Here is a 17,206-nt window from a genome sequence, read left to right as displayed (position 1 = left end):
GTTCTACTTAGAGAGAAACATACCTTCTTTCCAGCCAGTCCAGAACAGCACATTGTTGAATTAGACTTAGACGTATTTGAAAAAATACTCAACCATGGAGGAAGGGTACTCGGAAAAATGACAGGATTGAGTTGTCACACTGGAAAAATTCCCACAAGGAAATGAATCACTATAACCTATCCCGGCGCTTTGCACAATCACCGTCATTGTAGGTGAGGGGAATTGTCTGTACCTGTGAGCTGGTACAAATATTTGAGTTTCAGGTAGTGACTGGACACTGAATCTGTTGTGAGTAACTCAAGCTGAGCATGCAAAAGTATGAATTTGCATGCTTTAAATAGGTAAGAGTGATCAAAATAGCACTTTGGTGATGGGGTTTAAAAAAATCCCTAGAGGCAACAAGTTAGTTTGTTCAGCTAGTATGAATGATTGCGTCAAAGTTTTATTGTACAGCAAGCCATCATTTGAGATTGGGCCATGTTGGTACATGACCATAGTGGATGGGCCATCAGCAATTTAATAATAGTTCGTGTAACAATTTGTAGTAGATGTTCTTTTGTTTCTGCAGACCTCCACAACTGCACATTATTTACTGTAAAGTTCTTACTTTTTATTACAGTACTTTTGTTACCTCATTGATAATATGTTCTAGTTCTTAAAATGGTTTGTGTTCTTCCTATGCAGTTTGCTAGTGTTCGCATACTAGTGTGGGATGTCGATAAAATTTTTCAGAGGTCAGAATGAATCCCTAACCAACTAGGCTATTTAAGACTGATTTCTGAGAGATTTTTCTTGAAAAACAAAGTCTCTTTACATGTCCTGAGTAGAACTGTAGTTAGCATAAATATCCTTTACATCAAATCTATCCTAGATACTGCCATATATGTGCATGCAAACAGAAGAATAAGAGTTAAGTAAGTCTAAATATCTGAGGCAGATGACAACAAGAAATTTCACAAGTCTGTATCAATAAATATATAAACACATAAAAACCCATGCTCTGGCAGTCAGAATTCCATACTTCCTCTAAAGAGTTTAATTAAGGACTTTTTGTAAATTAGTAGCCAGCAGCTTAAAAAGTTTGTGGGTTTGTTTGTTTGTTTTTTTAAATAACTGTGATACCCTTTTGCCAGAAGTGCTAGTACCATCCCTGAAGAGAGCAGAAGCCTTTTTCTAATTTGTTTTCCATTTCTGTAAAACCCTCCGTAGGCACCTAATCAGGTTATACTGAGGCTTAGTTTACTGAAGTTTGAAACATGCTCTGGTTTTAAAGTTTGTTTCAGTAGAAGCAGTTCAAAGTATAATCTATGCAATTTTTATAAACTTTAGGAAAACAGTGTCATTAAGTGTTCCAGAGTCACACAATAATATTTTAAAAGATGTTGCCAAATACATAGTTTATTTATTGAAAACATGTCAGTTATAATCTAAAGAACCCTATCAGGTAACCTAGAAAAAATATTGCTATGGGAAAAGTTGATTGGTTGCATGCTGATTTCTTATCACATAGTTTTGTATGCTGACTCTCTTCCAGCCCCTTTCATTATGGTCAGGATAAAACTTAAGGGAGATAATTAAAGGAAAAATTTGACTTCATTGCTACTAACTGTTGGGGTTTTTTCCTGTTGCATAGAATCATAGAATGGTTTGGGTTGGATGGGACCTTTGAAGGTCATCTAGTCCAACTCCCCTGCCGTGGGCAGGGACATCTTCAACTAGATCAGGTTGCTCAGAGCCCCATCCAGCCTGGCCTTGAACAGTCCCAGGGATGGGGCATCCACAGCTTCTCTGGGCAGCCTGTTCCAGTGTCTCCCCACCCTCATGGTGAAGAATTTCTTCCTTATGTCTCATCTAAATCTACCCTCTTTCAGTTTAAAGCCATTATCCCTTGTCCTATCACTACAATCCCTTGTAAAAAGTCCCTCTCCTGCTTTCTTGTAGGTCCCCTTTAGGTACTAGAAGGCTGCCATAAGGTCTTCCCAGAGCCTTCTCTTCTCCAGCCTGAACAACCCCAACTCTCCCAGCCTGTCTTTACAGGAGAGGTGCTCCAGCCCTCTGATCATCTTTGTGGTCTCTGGTTTCACTCCAAGAAGTCCAAGTCCTTCTTATGTTGGTGGCCCTGGACCTCAATACAGTACTGCAGGTGGGGTCTCATGAGAGAAGAGTAGAGGGCGAGAATCACCTCCCTTGACCTGCTGGTCACACTTCTTTTTATACAGTCCAGGGTACAATTGGCTTTCTGGACTGCAAGCGTACATTGCTGGGTCATGTCCGATTTTTCATCTACTGCTATACCCAAGTCCTTCTCTGCAGGGCTGCTTCCAGTCCCTTCATTGCTGGTTATGTGGCGGCTTTATTCACAGTTCTGTTTTGTGGGAAACAGGGAATGATTTTTAACATTGTTTGGGGTTTTTTTTCCTCATTTTTCTTTTTTAACTCTCTTTCAGAATTCCCCACTCTACCAATATCTGCAGGATTTGGGACACACAGATTTTGAAGTATGTTCATCCGTGTCGCAGAAGGCAGAGCAATGTGCAGTGGCGGAAAGCCAGAAAGAGCGGACTGTGCACGCTGCCCAGAAAGTGAGCGCTCTCCTGTTCCTGAGTATTTATCTTCTCAAAATAGAACCGCATTACTTCAAAAGTAGGGAAAATCAGAAGGGATAAAGATAAATCTCTTACTGTATTTAAACCAAAAAAAAAAAAAAAAGAAAGAAAACAAATGAAAAACCCAAACCAGTTGTCATATCTTGTCTGCAAATGTGTTTGGAAATGCATGGTTTGCCAGCATAGCTTGAAGTGTTTCTTTGTCCTTATATAAGCTAGAGAAGCAAGAGGCTTTGATAGTGAATTTTTTGAGTGTTGTAAATTATCTTATTTACTGGCTATTATTATGTTAGCTTAGCGTTACATTCTGGGAACAAAACCTGTAATTTTCTGGAACAGAATATTTATAGTTCCCAGCCCTTCTCGGGCATTCAGTTACTAAATATCACTTACTCTGTGACAAAACATGTAAAGAAAGGGGATTTCTGGGAAGTATAAATACAGTAACCAATCTGAACAAGATAGTAAAACTGTGCTTAGGTTATGCCAATTTTCTAACAGTAACAGCTGACAGGGATCATCAACTGATTAGCTCAGACTTCTTATTTCTCTGTTGTTTTAAGTAAAGTCTTGTGGATTTTTAAAATACATTTTGGTATTACGATTGAGAATTTGGCCATTTAATATCTATTATGACATACACATTTTTTGTTTTCCTCATTAAAAATAAATGGTATTTTACTTTTATTGGTAGTGTATGGGCCATGTGACTCAGATGAGGAGCTATAGTGTGGGTGAGGAAATTCCTCTTCTAAGGCAGCAAATGTAGGAATCTCTTTGCAACAGATATATTGAAAATTCAGTAGGCAGTCTGTCTTCTCCTTAGCACCTAGGTGGAGCGTGCAAACAGCAGTCATTTTCTGCCCATCTCTTTCACTTCCACAATGGAGAGCTCAGTTTTCAGTGGACATACTCCAGCTATGTGCTAAGCCAAGAGGAAAAAGAGGCCTCTGTCCAGATTTCTCTGTCCTGGCCACTGCAGGCTGATGTGAGCAGCACCTCAGCGGTAAGAACCCAAACCAAGCATTCATGGGTTATGTCGTGGTTTAACCTGAGCTAGCAATACAACCATGATAGCCGCTCTCTCACTTCCTCCCCCAGTAGGAGAGAGAATCAAAAGGGAAGGGAGAAACTTGGGTTGAGATAAACACAGCTTAATAAAATAACTAAATACTAATATACTACTAGTAAATATATATATATATATAAGAGAAACAAAAGATACTCAAGGCAATTCCTCATAAACTCCATCCACACTGAGCAGCCGGTCCCAGGAAGGAGCACCCGGTCCCCAACAGCGAAAAAAGAGGAAAAAAGCAGAAAAGCTCAGAGGCCTCTGCAAAATGGCAAAAGCCAGACTAAACGTCCCACACCAAAAACTCCCCCAGCTCCAACAAAAAAGAGCGGAGAGAGAAGTGAGATAGCGGAAGAGCCAACTGGAAGGTCCCAACTCTCCTTAAATAATTAGCATTACGCTAATGGGATGGAATACTTTTATTGTTCAATCTGGATGTCAGTCAGGCTCTGCCCCATCCATGCCCCCCTTCCTCGCTGTCTCACACCTGTGGGCAGAGCGCTCAGAACATCCTTGGCTCTCAGACCCAGAGCAAATGAAAACATTAGCTCTGTGCAGGGGTGTTATCTCTTGTTCTCAAACTAAGTCCAAATAGTGAGCGTGCTAGCTATGAAAAAGAAAGGTTTCTAACTGCATGAAGAAAATTAACTCATTTTCAGTCAAACCAGCACAGTAATGTTTACAGTAGTATGGTATACTCTCAAGGACTGACATGCACAATCTTTGAAGCCAAAGCTTAGAAGTTGCAGTGTGAAGCTTATTCATCTGGCAGTATTCAAAGAAGTGTTGGTAGGGTCATATTTTTGTATAGTGATATTAATTTCAACCACTTTCTGTATAGACTATATAAACTTCCTCACACTCTCATTAGTCTGTTTGAAAAGATGGGATAATAAAACGTAAAACATTTTGCTTTGGTATTCAGTCCTCTTGGAGTCTTTCTTCATGGATAGTTGATGTTTACCTGTTGGGCAGGTACACTGTGCTCTTTGCTTCACAGGCTCAATCCCCAGTTTCTGAGGCTTATAAACTTATGGAAGTGTGCCATGTCTCACTTCTCTCCTGCCTCACTTTCTGATCAAAGGTGACCATGTAGATAAGATACAGGGTTCATATCCATTGAGTTGACCAGTAAGTACCACTGCGTGCCCAGCACATGGATTAGACAGAGCCTGTAAAAAATAGTCATCCTATAATAAGAATCCCTAAGTTTAGTGCTGTTCAGATGTTTTCTTGTAGTGTTTACAGCTTTTCAAAGAGTTCAGCAATCCTGTAGAAAAAAATTACGAAGGAGCTTCATATAGAACTCCAGTCTCACGTGTGGAGGATTTGTGAGCCCTTGAAAGAGATTAACTACAGGGGGGAGGAGAAGCGATGCTTGCAGTGTCGCCATGGTTTGACTGGTTTCTCTAATGCAGGATTATTTTAAATTTAATGAATAAATTGATTTCTAGTTACTGTTGCTGTGGCTAGCCATTGCATTTGTAATAATGATTGCTTCTATCACTGGTCGCAAGGCAAAGCTGAATTTAATTCCGGGATTAACTCGTAATATTTTGTATTTTAATTTCAACTACCTTTAAAAGTATTCATGGAAATATTAGGTCCACTACCCTTGCTTTTCAGAATTGTCAGCTGGCACTCACCATAATCCTCAAGAAACCACCTGAAAATATATCTTCCCTTTAAAGCTGTTGGCAGTTTTGTGGTACATTTGAATTGAAGGTACCTGTTCTGGTTTAGTGCAGGAAGACTTTAATTAAACCACTGTTAATTGAAAATTACAGTGACATATTTCATTGGCTGATTATCTGTTCATTACTGTGAAGTAATGCATAGACTATCGCTTGTTAGCTGCAATACTTTGTTTTGCATAATTACTTTTATGAGTGTCAGTAAAGCAGTGTGATGCTGTGTTGTACATAATTTCCACCAAATTTAATACAAAAGTGCTATGGGGTTAAGAACCTCAAAAGCATTAAGATACACTGCTTTCAAAAGCCTCAATTATTCTATTTTTCCCTCTCTCTGCACCTCAAGCATTTTACGCTTACTTTTATTGTGTTGGGAGCAAGTCCTCCAGCATTGTGTCAGATGTAGCCGTAATTCATCATGGTTTGCCTTGCAACATGAAGGGAGTGGGTGTGTGAAAATGCACCGTCCCTTTCTGACAAATACTGGGATGACATTCACATTGTCTCATCTCTGTCTAGACAAGGATACATGGTGGAAATAAGGAAGAAACCTGTGTGTAGTTTCTAGTGATAAAATGTAATAGGTTCTTCCTGCTGCTGTTCTGATACCAGTTTGGGAACATTAATACTTTTCTTTTGTAATCTGATGTCAGAAAGTCTGTTTTTGTCATTCAATTTCTGTGTTCCATTTTCACAAGGTGTCTCAAAAGGAAGGAGAATGAGGGAGAGGCAGCTGGCCACACATTTAAAGAAGTAGACTGGATCTGAGGCTTTGTTGCAACTTTTGTATGACATACAGGCAAATCATTTATATTCCCGTCCAATCATTTCCTTATTTTTACAGGAGACTATTATCACTTCCCTTCTCTCACTGGCCTAGTCTACTGAAATTATAAAATGTCTGAAAAACAAATGGTTTCTGAGTTCTGAATATGTACCTACCCACAGTCCTAATATAAAATGATCATAGTTTAGGCTTAGCGTAATGCAAAATATCATCACAGGGAGTAGATGATGTTCCATGCCGATTGATGCCTAATAGGTGTGTATCATTTTCCTTCTGTTCTGAAAAGCAAGTTTACAAATGCCTTAAACATTTTGTTAAAATAAAAGTAGAAAAGCTGCAGTATTGCTTTGAGTTGAGGATGTTTACTCTTGTATTCAGTCAAGTAGGAGCCAGATACAATCTGGTGACATGTAGCAAGGTTTAGGCAAGGCAAAGATCTAGTTTGGGATGTTCAGGGACTGAAAAAGCAAATCTGGGAAAAAAAAAAAAAAAAAAAGAGGTTTTTAGTGACTGGTACAAACGTCACTGCTGTGTCTTGCTGTCCCGCCAAGCAGAGCACATGGTTCAGGCCTCATGAATCGCAGAGGCATCAGCTAAATTTGAAGCACGTTTTGAATAGTTTTGAGGGTGTGTGGTTTTGGTAGGTTTTTTTTAAACTGGAGCATGGTCTTAATGAACACTGAGCCGAAAAGCTGTAAAGGTGCTTCAAGGTTGTGTTCTGAGGGCTGATGAAATGCCAAGTGCCCATCTGAGGGAGTGTAGAGATGTGATTTAGCACGGTAATTATAGGTGTGGTGTTCCTGGCTGTACCAATCTCTGGAGAAAGTTACAGCTAAAGTTCTGGTCTCATGATCACTTGACACTCAAAAGCACTGTTCGCAAGAGCTCCTAGACCTGTTTTCTGGAATTAAATCCTATTTGGGTAATTCGGCTTGATCTTTAAGGAGTGCTTTTCTTCCCATTTACATTTTTCCTTTCTCACTCATTTTCCTAGACTGCCATGCAGATCTGAGTGTTTAAAAACTGATTATAGTGTCACACCTTATCCCATCTCAGATGTGATAATATTTTGTCACTAGAACAAGGCTGGTACTGGAGGCAGCTACTGAGGATTGTGTTGGGCCTGTGCAAGTAACCTGGTGTTGAAAGGCAGAGGGACCAGTCCTTTGCCTTTATCTAGGGCTCCCACCCACCTAATGCTAGCTCTGAGTAGCTGGAAGGTATTTAATATGTAGCATTACGTTCTTTCTGAAGTGCACAGAATTGAAAGGTGCTAATGTGAATGATGATATTTTAGATACTTGCTAGTTTGCCATTTCAGGTTCGTCCTGTACAGAAGATAAATAGTCCTTAGAATTTGATTTTAGATTCAAATGAACGTACCTAAAATGTGCATGTCCTATGCTATTTTTTTAAATGTTAGGAGTTATGCATCTTTGTTATTCAGTTTACAGAGAGTTTCACTGAGCCGTGTTCTAAAGTTGTAAGAAGAATACTCCAGAAGTGTTGGCAACATGACCTGACTTGTCTGTTGATGAAAGTTGTTTTACTTGTCAGTAACACTCCCAATGGGAGTGCAAGCTGTAAGATACTATTCCATGGATCTGAATAATTTGATGTGTTACTGTGCTCTTCTGCGTCACAGCCCAAGACAGTGGGTTGTCTTGTTTTGTGTTTTCAAGCACTGACATGCCTGTTGAGCGTTTGTGCAAGCTCAGATTTTTATTTTTAAACTAAAACATGGAAAATAAACCAAAAGATTGCTTATGTATCACACTATATGTTTTGTTCTGTTTCAGTAATTCCACAGTCTAGTTTAGTCAGCTGGCAGCAGTAAAAATTATCCTTGGTGAAGATTTAAATGTTCACGATAAAAATTCAAGGACTTAAGAAGGCTAAGCATTTGAAAATGGTAGGCTCCAAGAGGCATAATTTTAAATAGTAAATAGACAACTCTTTCTGTCCTTTGCTTTCAAAATACTGGGAAAGGTACTTTTGAATGAAGTAGCTGTCTGCAACTCAAATGCTGAGCAAGGGCTTTTGTTTAGTTAATCTCGATTTTCTACAAATTGTAATCAGAAAATTTTGTACTATTTTGCACCACTTTACAAGAAACTTGGAGGATAATCTAGTGCTGTAGTTTGTGACACTCTTCTCCTCTTCCAACTTACATCGGTGCCCTTGAGCAACATCAAAATACGATCACTTGGATTTATTCCGTGGTCTCAGAAGTGTGGATTGCTGGGATAGCTCCTCCTAATAAGCAACGATGATGTCTGTGTATCGGGAAGAGTTATCATTATGAAACTCCTATTATTGGTTTGTCTCTCCACCGACCTAAAAACTCTTCCTTTTGGCATAGGTCTGCAATTCTAACTGTACACAGAAAGATGTGGCATATGTAAAGAAACATTTGAGTTAGGTTACCTAACTAGACACTAAAGTTATTTCAAAAATTGTTCTGTGAAGCATAAAGACTTTAGGGTGACAATTTCTGACATGACTCAAAGCCTTTCTGCCCTGGTTTGCTGCTTCAAACTTGTCTCGCTGCTTTCAGAGGCCTGTCTGGCTCATCACAGGGCAAACTGCAAAGCTCCAGCTCCTGTTGCTTGGTTTTACTATTCTGTTTCCCACCTTTTTACTTGGGGAAAAAACAAACAAACAAACCAACCCCAAAACAAAAAACAACCAAACCAAGCAACCAGATGAACAGAAAAAACATGAGACAAATGGAAGAAGGTGATTGAATGCAGACATTCTTTATACATTAAGCTATTATAATCTGCTTGGGGGTTTTGTGTTTGTCTTTTTTCTTTTTTTTCTTTTTTTTTTTTAATTTTGAAACAGTAAGTACTCCACAATTAATTTTTTTTGGCATACATTTAGTTTGATAGTATTACATGTCAGCAGTCTGAAAATTAAGCAGTAAGGCCTTAGAATTAATGAATTATATATAAGTAAATATTTTGAGAAATACTTCCTGTCAGCTCAGTCTGAGGAAAGTAGATACACAGTGTGTGTCAAAACCTCTTTTTTTCATTGAATGGCTCCAAAATCACACATCTATTAAATTATAATCTTTCATACATCATATTTTAGGAAGATACATGAGCAAAATGTGTGATAATGGAGAGTGAGTCCCTCTAATCAGTGGCGTTCAAAATTACGTTTGTAGCTCAGATGAAAGTGTGGATTTAGGTTGCATGGGAAGCAGCATGGAAAGGAAGTACCTGATAGCACATGCTGGTTGGGACAGGGAGTTTCTGGAACAGTTCTTCTTCTTATAGTTGCTCTTCCCTGTGAGGACAGGCTGAGAGAGTTGGGGTCGTTCAGCCTGGAGAAGAGAAGGCTCCACAGAGACCTTATTGCAGCCCTTCAGTACTTAATAGTGGCCTGTGAGAAAGATGGGGACAGACTTTTTAGCAGGGCATGTTGTGAAAGGACAAGGGGTGATGGTTTCAAACTAAAAGAGAGGAAATTCAGGCTGGACATGAGGAAGAAATTTTTTACAACGAGAGCGGTGAAACACTGGCCCGGGTTGCCCAGAGAGGTGGTAGATGCCCCATCCCTGGAGACATCCCAGGCCAGGCTGGACAGGGCTCTGAGCGACCTGATCTGGTTGAAGATGTCCCTGCTCATTGCAGGGGGTTGGACTAGGTGACCTTTGGAGGTCCCTTCCAACCCAAACTATTCTATGATTCTAGGATGCCCCATCTCTTTTCACAGCTCCTCCAGAGCCTTGTCCTCAAGCTGCAGTGATCTGCCAAGGAGAGGTTGTTTCTCTCCTGGTCTTTTATTTTTCTTCAGCCCCTGTCAGCCATTTAACTTCACTGCTTGGTTTTATCCTCAAGGAGAAAGTCCTTCCTATCGATGCAGTAGCTGTCAACTTGAGATCAAACTAATTCTAGCTGTAGTTATTTTTAACAGTCCAACATAACAATCCATTATGCTCTGAATAGGTGGGGTTACTGAAAGCTTTATTTCACACTCTTGTGTACAGGCAAACTGACGGGAAGCAGATGTTCCCTTAGCATTCTCTGAAGTCAGGCCAGACACAGTAAGCGAAACTTCCTTACAGGTACTTGGGTCTGAGTTAACACAAAAAGCAAATGCAGAAATAAAGGAATTGTCTGTTGCTATTTATTTGGTTTTGGCTTAGGGTTATTTTTAATTGGAGTAATTTCTGTTCCCTTCAGCAAAGCATCCTGTCAAAACTAGTTGAGTTCTTTAGAAGCTGGCTTCCTTTTCCACAGTATAAGAAAAATGATGACATACTTCACCGACTGGTAAGTGATCACTTCTTTTTTTTCCATTTCCTTTCCTAATCCACAAGTCGTCTTCTTCCCTGTACCTCATCATCTGAGCACTATCTTTGGTCTGTATTGTTGGTTTTGGCTCTAAGAGTTTTACTTATTCTTCAGATAATATTGATTCTGATTTTCAGAGTTACCGTGCCAGATAAATTTGGCACACAAGAACAGGAACGATATCAGTGGCCAGGTTGAAGATGTTCAAAATGTGAAAGAGAGATTACAATAAGATGTGTGAGAAGTTAAATAAATTCATAAAAGCTGGAAGGAGTTAACCTACAGTGCAGCTACCCGCTTCGGTGGGAGGCAGTGTGGAGATGCCGACTGAGGAAGTCCACTTGTTGCAGCCTCGTGCCTGCAGACACCGCTCAAGACAGAAGCTCCAGAGCTTCATCTGAGTGCTGCTTCACCCTCTGTTTGAGCTTGTTAGCCCAGGTGTAGCACCACCACCCCCGTGGTGCAGCTGTACGACCCATGGAGCCAGCCTGGCCTGTTTGTCTCTGCTCTCCACAGTGCTGCTGCATTTGACAACAGCGAAGCAAACTGAGGCACCTCTGTTATGATGCTTCAGCATAGTGTTATACACATTAAGGGCAGATGACATCTCTATAGTGGTCTGGCTACATAACATATAATACCTATATTTTCTCATCTCAGCAATTCAGAAGCAGGCTGTGTGTCCATCTGCCTCACCAGAAGTTGTATTCTCCTGCTCCTGGATCCTACAGGAACTTTTAGGACCCAAGTCAGACTGCGTGGGGTAGACCTGAAGGGTGATAGTTCTACCCCAGATAGTTAAAAATAGTTTTATTCTGCCTTTACACCTCTTCTCTGCAGCACCACTTCCTAGCCAGTTCGGTCTCTAGCCCGGGCTTGTCTGAGATCTACTTTAATTTCACAGAATCACAGAATGTTAAGGGATTGGAAGGGACCTCAAAAGATCATCTAGTCCAATCCCCCTGCTGGAGCAGGAACACCCAGATGAGGCTACACAGGAAGGCGTCCAGGCGGGTTTTGAATGTCTCCAGAGAAGGAGACTCCACAACCTCCCTGGGCAGCCTGTTCCAGTGCTCTGTCACCCTCACTGAGAAGAAGTTTCTTCTCAAATTTAAGTGGAACCTCTTGTGTTACAGTTTGTATCCATTGCCCCTTGTCCTGTCATTGGTTGTCACCGAGAAGAGCCTGGCTCCATCCTCGTGACACTCGCCCTTTACATATTTATAAACATGAATGAGGTCACCCCTCAGTCTCCTCTTTTCCAAGCTCAAGAGCCCCAGCTCCCTCAGCCTTTCCTCATAAGGGAGATGCTCCACTCCCTTCATCATCTTCGTGGCCCTGCGCTGGACTCTCTCCAGCAGTTCCCTGTCCTTCCTGAACTCAGGGGCCCAGAACTGGACACAATATTCCAGATGAGGTCTCACCAGGGCAGAGTAGAGGGGAAGGAGAACCTCTCTCAACCTACTAACCACTCCCCTTCTAATACACCCCAGGATGCCATTGGCCTTCCTGGCCACAAGGGCACAGTGCTGGCTCATGGTCATCCTGCTGTCCACCAGGACCCCCAGGTCCCTTTCCCCTGCACTGCTCTCTAACAGGTGCAACTAGCTGCTTCAGGTTCCTAGTCTGGTTTGCAAATGTCACACTAGTCAGAATCTAAAAGTTAGAATTTTGATTTTTTTTTTCTACTATGGTATAGGGATGATGTCTTCAAACATAGCTTAAAAATGTTGAGCAACATGAGAAGTTAGGGGTTTCCATTTTTCAGAGTTCTGCCAAGTCCAATTGCTATGTCTTCTGCTTTATCTCAAGAGGATGAAATTCCCTCTGAAACCTCTCAATACTGATCTTTGGTTGACTTTTTTCTTCCTCCATCTTCCCCTATGAATCAAAAGTATTATCTTAACAGCTTTTTTTAGCCTTACTTTCTTGAGATGGAGACACAAGTGAAGAACATGGAAAACATGTTTCTTCTGCTGCTTGCTGCAGTAGAGTACTGAAATGACACAGGATGCATCAGAGGAGGGCAGAGTTTCCTCTTGCACACTCCTGAAACAAATGTTTTCCATTAAAAGTAGAATTCAAGTTATCTCAAGTGACATCAATGTATGGAATTAAACTTTTGACTAGCTATCTTGCGGTTTCATAAAGAATCTCATTCTGTCAATAACAGAACTAAACAGATTTAGTACTGCGAGTTGTCATACTTCTGTTAACAGCTTCTGTTAGGGGGTTTTACAGGAATATTATCCTTTGGGGTTTGTTATGGCATTTGTAACTTGAAGTGTTTTGTAATTATAGTTTGGTGCAGTATGCAAATTAAAATTTCAGGGGGCTTCTCTGATGGATATATTTGTCTTCAAGATCTGTGTATTTGTCTTGAAGAACTATAGCTGTAGGGAACAAAAAAAGCAAATGCTTATCATGGCATCAAATCCACAAGTAAGTAACTCCCTGCAGTTTTCTTGGAGTTCAGCAAGTGTGAGGTCTTCAGAGCCCCATGCTGTTTAATGTTTGGATCAAGTTCCCTTGGGAAAGGCACAGAATCCTGCAGGAGAGGACTTGGCAGGCGGCTTGAGTCCAGTGCATTGACCCTGCTGTGATTAAGTGTCCACAGGTGACATTTGTTAACTAATTTGTAATATCTCTCTTTCTAATTTTTGTTTATGGATGACATAAATTATGTCATGACATTAAAAAAGTGTTTGCCCTTTTATTAATGATCTTCTAACAGATACAGTACCTCTCTGATTCTTTTGATTCCAAATATATATTGGCATAATCTGTGGCTTGTTTCCAGGTATTGTTACTATCTAGGTTATGTCTCAAAGTCAGTGTGATGAATCCTGCAAGTCTGCACTGTTAGGTAGTATGTGAGTTTTTGAAGTTAAGCACGTTTAATAAAAACGAAGTAGCTACTTGTGATATATCTGAAATATTCCTGTAGTCTTTGGGAAGAGATTGTTGTCAGTAAAGTGTAGAGTGTCTGGGTGTTTTCCTTGTTCTGCTAACTTAATTTTAAGAATTTGCATATTCTTTACTAATGCCTGTTTTTGCTCTCGCCCGTTTGTGGTAAGGATGTTGGATTTCGATTTGACACGCTCCGTACCATCCTGCAACAGGAAGTTCTGCTGCAGGAGGATGTGGAACTGATTGAGTTCCTTGACCCCAGTATCCTGTCTGCAGGGCAGTGTAAGCAACAGGAAAATGGACAACTTCCAACGCTACGCTCCCTAGCAACTCCTAATATTTGGTATTGTACAGAGAATATCTACCACTGTATTCACTGAGAAACAAACAAAAAAAAATGTTGTGTGTTCTTTGTATAAAATGCAGCAATAAAGTCACCATTTTTTTTCTCAGGTCTTTTTGAGTCTTCAGTCCACTAGTCCTCAAATTTATAGATAAGCGTGGTTTTTTTCCTTGGGCATTTTATTGAAAGAATGAGTTTTAATCTGAGATAGCTACATGAACTTAAATGGATATTTACAAACTCTAATCCATGCTATAAGGAAGAACTAACATGGTCGATTAATTAATGAATTTCAAAAGCTATACAGTAGTGATTTTGATAAATGACACGTGATTGTGTAAACTGAATTGGAAAGTGTTTTCTGTGCTGTGGTCTTCATAAAGTATGTTGATAGTAGGGGAAGGCAATTAATTTTCACAGATGTAGAATACCATAGGTACAGACTAAAGAATATTTACATATGATGCATTCAGAGGCTGGTGAAATTCAGCCCAGAATACTGAAGGAGCTGGCTGCAGCAGCGTCTGAGCATCAAATTATCAAAAAATGGGAAATCTCAGCCTGGAGTCCATGTTATATGCAGGATACAGGGGTTTTACTTTTCTGCCTGTTTCCCTAAGCCTCGTGTTAAAACTACAGCATCTGGTTTGGGATGCCACAATTGGAGAGGCGTAGGTAATTTAGAGACAGTCCAGAGAAGAACAACAAGAATAATGAATTATAGAAAATGTAATCTTGCAGAAACTTTAGTGTGTGTTAGGACTGTTTTGTCGAAATCGAGGTGGGATGGAACAGTGTTACAAGGTGTAGAAGGTAGTTATTAGAAGGTGGTTATCAGTTGTTGTTTGTTCTGTTCAGAAAAGGGAAGGATATGAGGAAAAATAATACAATTAATTTGCCAATGATTCAGATTGGACTTGGGGAAAATCTTTTGAACTCTAAAGATACTTATGAGATAGAATAGCTATCTGGGTGGGTTGTAGAGTCTCCATTTTTTTCTTGTCTATTTCTGATGATCTGGATTAACCAGAAACTGAAAATGGACAAAGTGAGCTCTTAAATCCCTTCCAGTCTTTCATTGTTGCAATTGATTTTTTGTGGGGGGGATTTTTGATTTTTTTTTTTTTGTGTACCAAGGGAGTTATAGACTGTGTGTCTGTCCTTTTCAAAGTTAGTTACATATGTGTAATATTTTAACCCTTGACATTTACTGAAACCTGTCAGTATCCCTGAAGAGTTAACACTTGCAAAGCTTGTTGAAATATGACTACAAAACTGTCCAGAAAATAGAAACCCAGAGATCATGTCTTATTTTAGAAATGGGAAGGCATTCCTTGTGAATAGTTCCAAAACTAAACACAGGATGCGCAGCTTTAAGGGGTGAAGAAAGTGAATATTTGTCATTTAAAAGATTCTGAAAAATTAAAGCTGTTTTGCATCTTGAAGCCCATATCCTATCCAACTCTGTGAAGACCGTCATGCTACATATGAAACAGTGTATTTTCTAGCAGCTATAACTGTTTTTGTTGAATTTTTCTAGGCGAAAATAACAGCTTTATGAAGTTTTTGAAATGTCTTTGAGAAATAACTGAACTGAGATACTAGTAACTCTGTTCTTTAAGGGTTTTCAAAAACTGCCAAATTATTCAAAATTATTATTCAAGCCATTTTTACAAATATGTGTTAAAAACTAGTGGTGCGTTGCTGTCCAAGTTAAATGAGTCAGAATCTGGAAAAAATAAAGCTGGTACTACTCGAGGGTTCTGTTACCAAAATAAACGTGCCCTTCCCTACTGTACTCTTGAACCTGGAAGTACAGATATTCCAGTTCCTACCCACCTTGGCTTATAATGCTGAGTAGCCAGGGTTTTTTTCTTTTTCTATTTTTTTTTCTTTTTTTTTTAAACTCATACGTGCAAGAGAAACTGACCTTTCAAAGTGGTATATTATTCTTTTACTCGGGCCGTTAACAAACTGGATAAATGTTTCCTTAGAGTATACTGACCAAGCAATATCATGTATATATACATCTAAATCTGCTACTAGGAGTTTTTGGTGTTTATAGCCGCCTTCAGGACCTACATAAAAACCCTGTAATAAGGTGTCGTAATCTCAAATGTGACTGAAAGCTTCATGATTTTCCCACTTGTTTGACCTCAGGAATTTGCGGCTGACGGTACTTTCTCCGTTTGCAGGGACGTCTCGCTGTTGCTTGCGTTTGTAAGTGCGCTGCTTATGCTTCCTTCATGGTGGAAGGATTCATCGTGGCCGCTGTGGGGACCAGTTCTGCTTGTCTATGTTGTCTTTCGAGTGTGGGGCACATGGAGGACAGCCAAGCTGCAAATGTCCCTGCGAAAATACTGCATCCAGCTGGAAGAAACAGTGGCGAACAGCCGAGCTTTTACTAATCTTGTGAGGAAAGCTCTACGACTCATTCAAGAGACTGAAGTAATTTCCAGAGGATTTACCCTGTGAGTCTGTATTTCACTTTGTTTAATATACAGATCCATTCAAGCCAGCCATCTTCTAAAATTGTCTTGTTACACCGTCTCCCATAACAAGTGGAATTACAGAAAAGCATAATACTTTAAGCTTTTCTTTTACATAAAATGGTATAATTACTTTTCATAATAAAAGTATGAATTCTAAGAAGTCAGTGTTAAAACCCTGCATCCTGAAGGAGGATTAAGTCTCACAAAACTCATATGCCTTTAAAATCTCCTGCTCTGCTAGCAATGAAATACATGAAGAAATAAATTTTAAACCCGTTTAGTTAACTATTTTGGGGAGTCATTTAGAGGAGTTTTTGTTTGAGGGGTTTTTGTATCTTCTTTTATCAGATCTATGTAAATAAACTGACCTGCAAGTAATTGTTGATATTTTAGAAAACAAAAGGATGTGAAAACCATTCTATTTTTATTTAGCAAATAACATTCTGAAGTAATGAGAACACAGCAATCAGCAAAGACCATCAAAGGTCATTTCCCACCTCAGAAAAAGTTTACAATACTTTTTCTTATTGCATACAATTGTTGAGATGCTTAAAATCTTGAACTATTTACTGCTGAATTTGCCTCTCATCCACTTAAGGCATGTGAAAGTATTCCTAATTATTTAGCTATTGTAGCTATTTGGTAATTTTTGCTTATTTGCTATGTGAGAGAACATCAGAATGTGTTCAGTGAATGCAATGATGCCAAAGCCAACAGGCCACTTCTGTGCGCTCTCATTGCCGTGTACGCTTTTCCCTTGTAACAGCCTGTGGTTCTATATGTACCTGTGCCAGTTAGACGTAAGGTTAAAGGAGGTGGGACAGCTGAACTCCAGTCGACTTCTTTCTAAAAACAACAAAAAGAATTCCCCTGTGTGCACCAAGAAATTGTTTGTTCGTGCCAGACGAACTACTCTGCACTTAGGCACATGTTTTTACATGCAAGCTTGAAACTGTAGACTTAACATTTTGAATTAATTTTCCAGCTTGCGA

At 39.7% G+C, this 17,206-nt stretch overlaps 1 protein-coding gene across 4 annotated transcripts in view; it reads left to right on the top strand.

The window, feature by feature from the left end:
* VEZT (vezatin, adherens junctions transmembrane protein) overlaps positions 1-17,206 on the top strand; it is a 68,608-nt gene that overhangs the window by 12,620 nt on the left and 38,782 nt on the right. For all 4 annotated transcript variants that reach the window (XM_065627956.1, XM_065627963.1, XM_065627980.1 and 1 more), the window contains exons 2-5: positions 2,448-2,582; positions 10,359-10,448; positions 13,547-13,722; positions 15,918-16,193. In XM_065627956.1, the coding sequence (XP_065484028.1) occupies positions 2,448-2,582; positions 10,359-10,448; positions 13,547-13,722; positions 15,918-16,193 (677 nt within the window). The remainder of the gene's footprint in view (positions 1-2,447; positions 2,583-10,358; positions 10,449-13,546; positions 13,723-15,917; positions 16,194-17,206) is intronic.

This window comes from Caloenas nicobarica, chromosome 1 (assembly GCF_036013445.1).
Source record: "Caloenas nicobarica isolate bCalNic1 chromosome 1, bCalNic1.hap1, whole genome shotgun sequence".
Classification (NCBI taxonomy): domain Eukaryota; kingdom Metazoa; phylum Chordata; class Aves; order Columbiformes; family Columbidae; genus Caloenas; species Caloenas nicobarica.
This window is presented reverse-complemented; position numbering and strand designations above follow the sequence as displayed.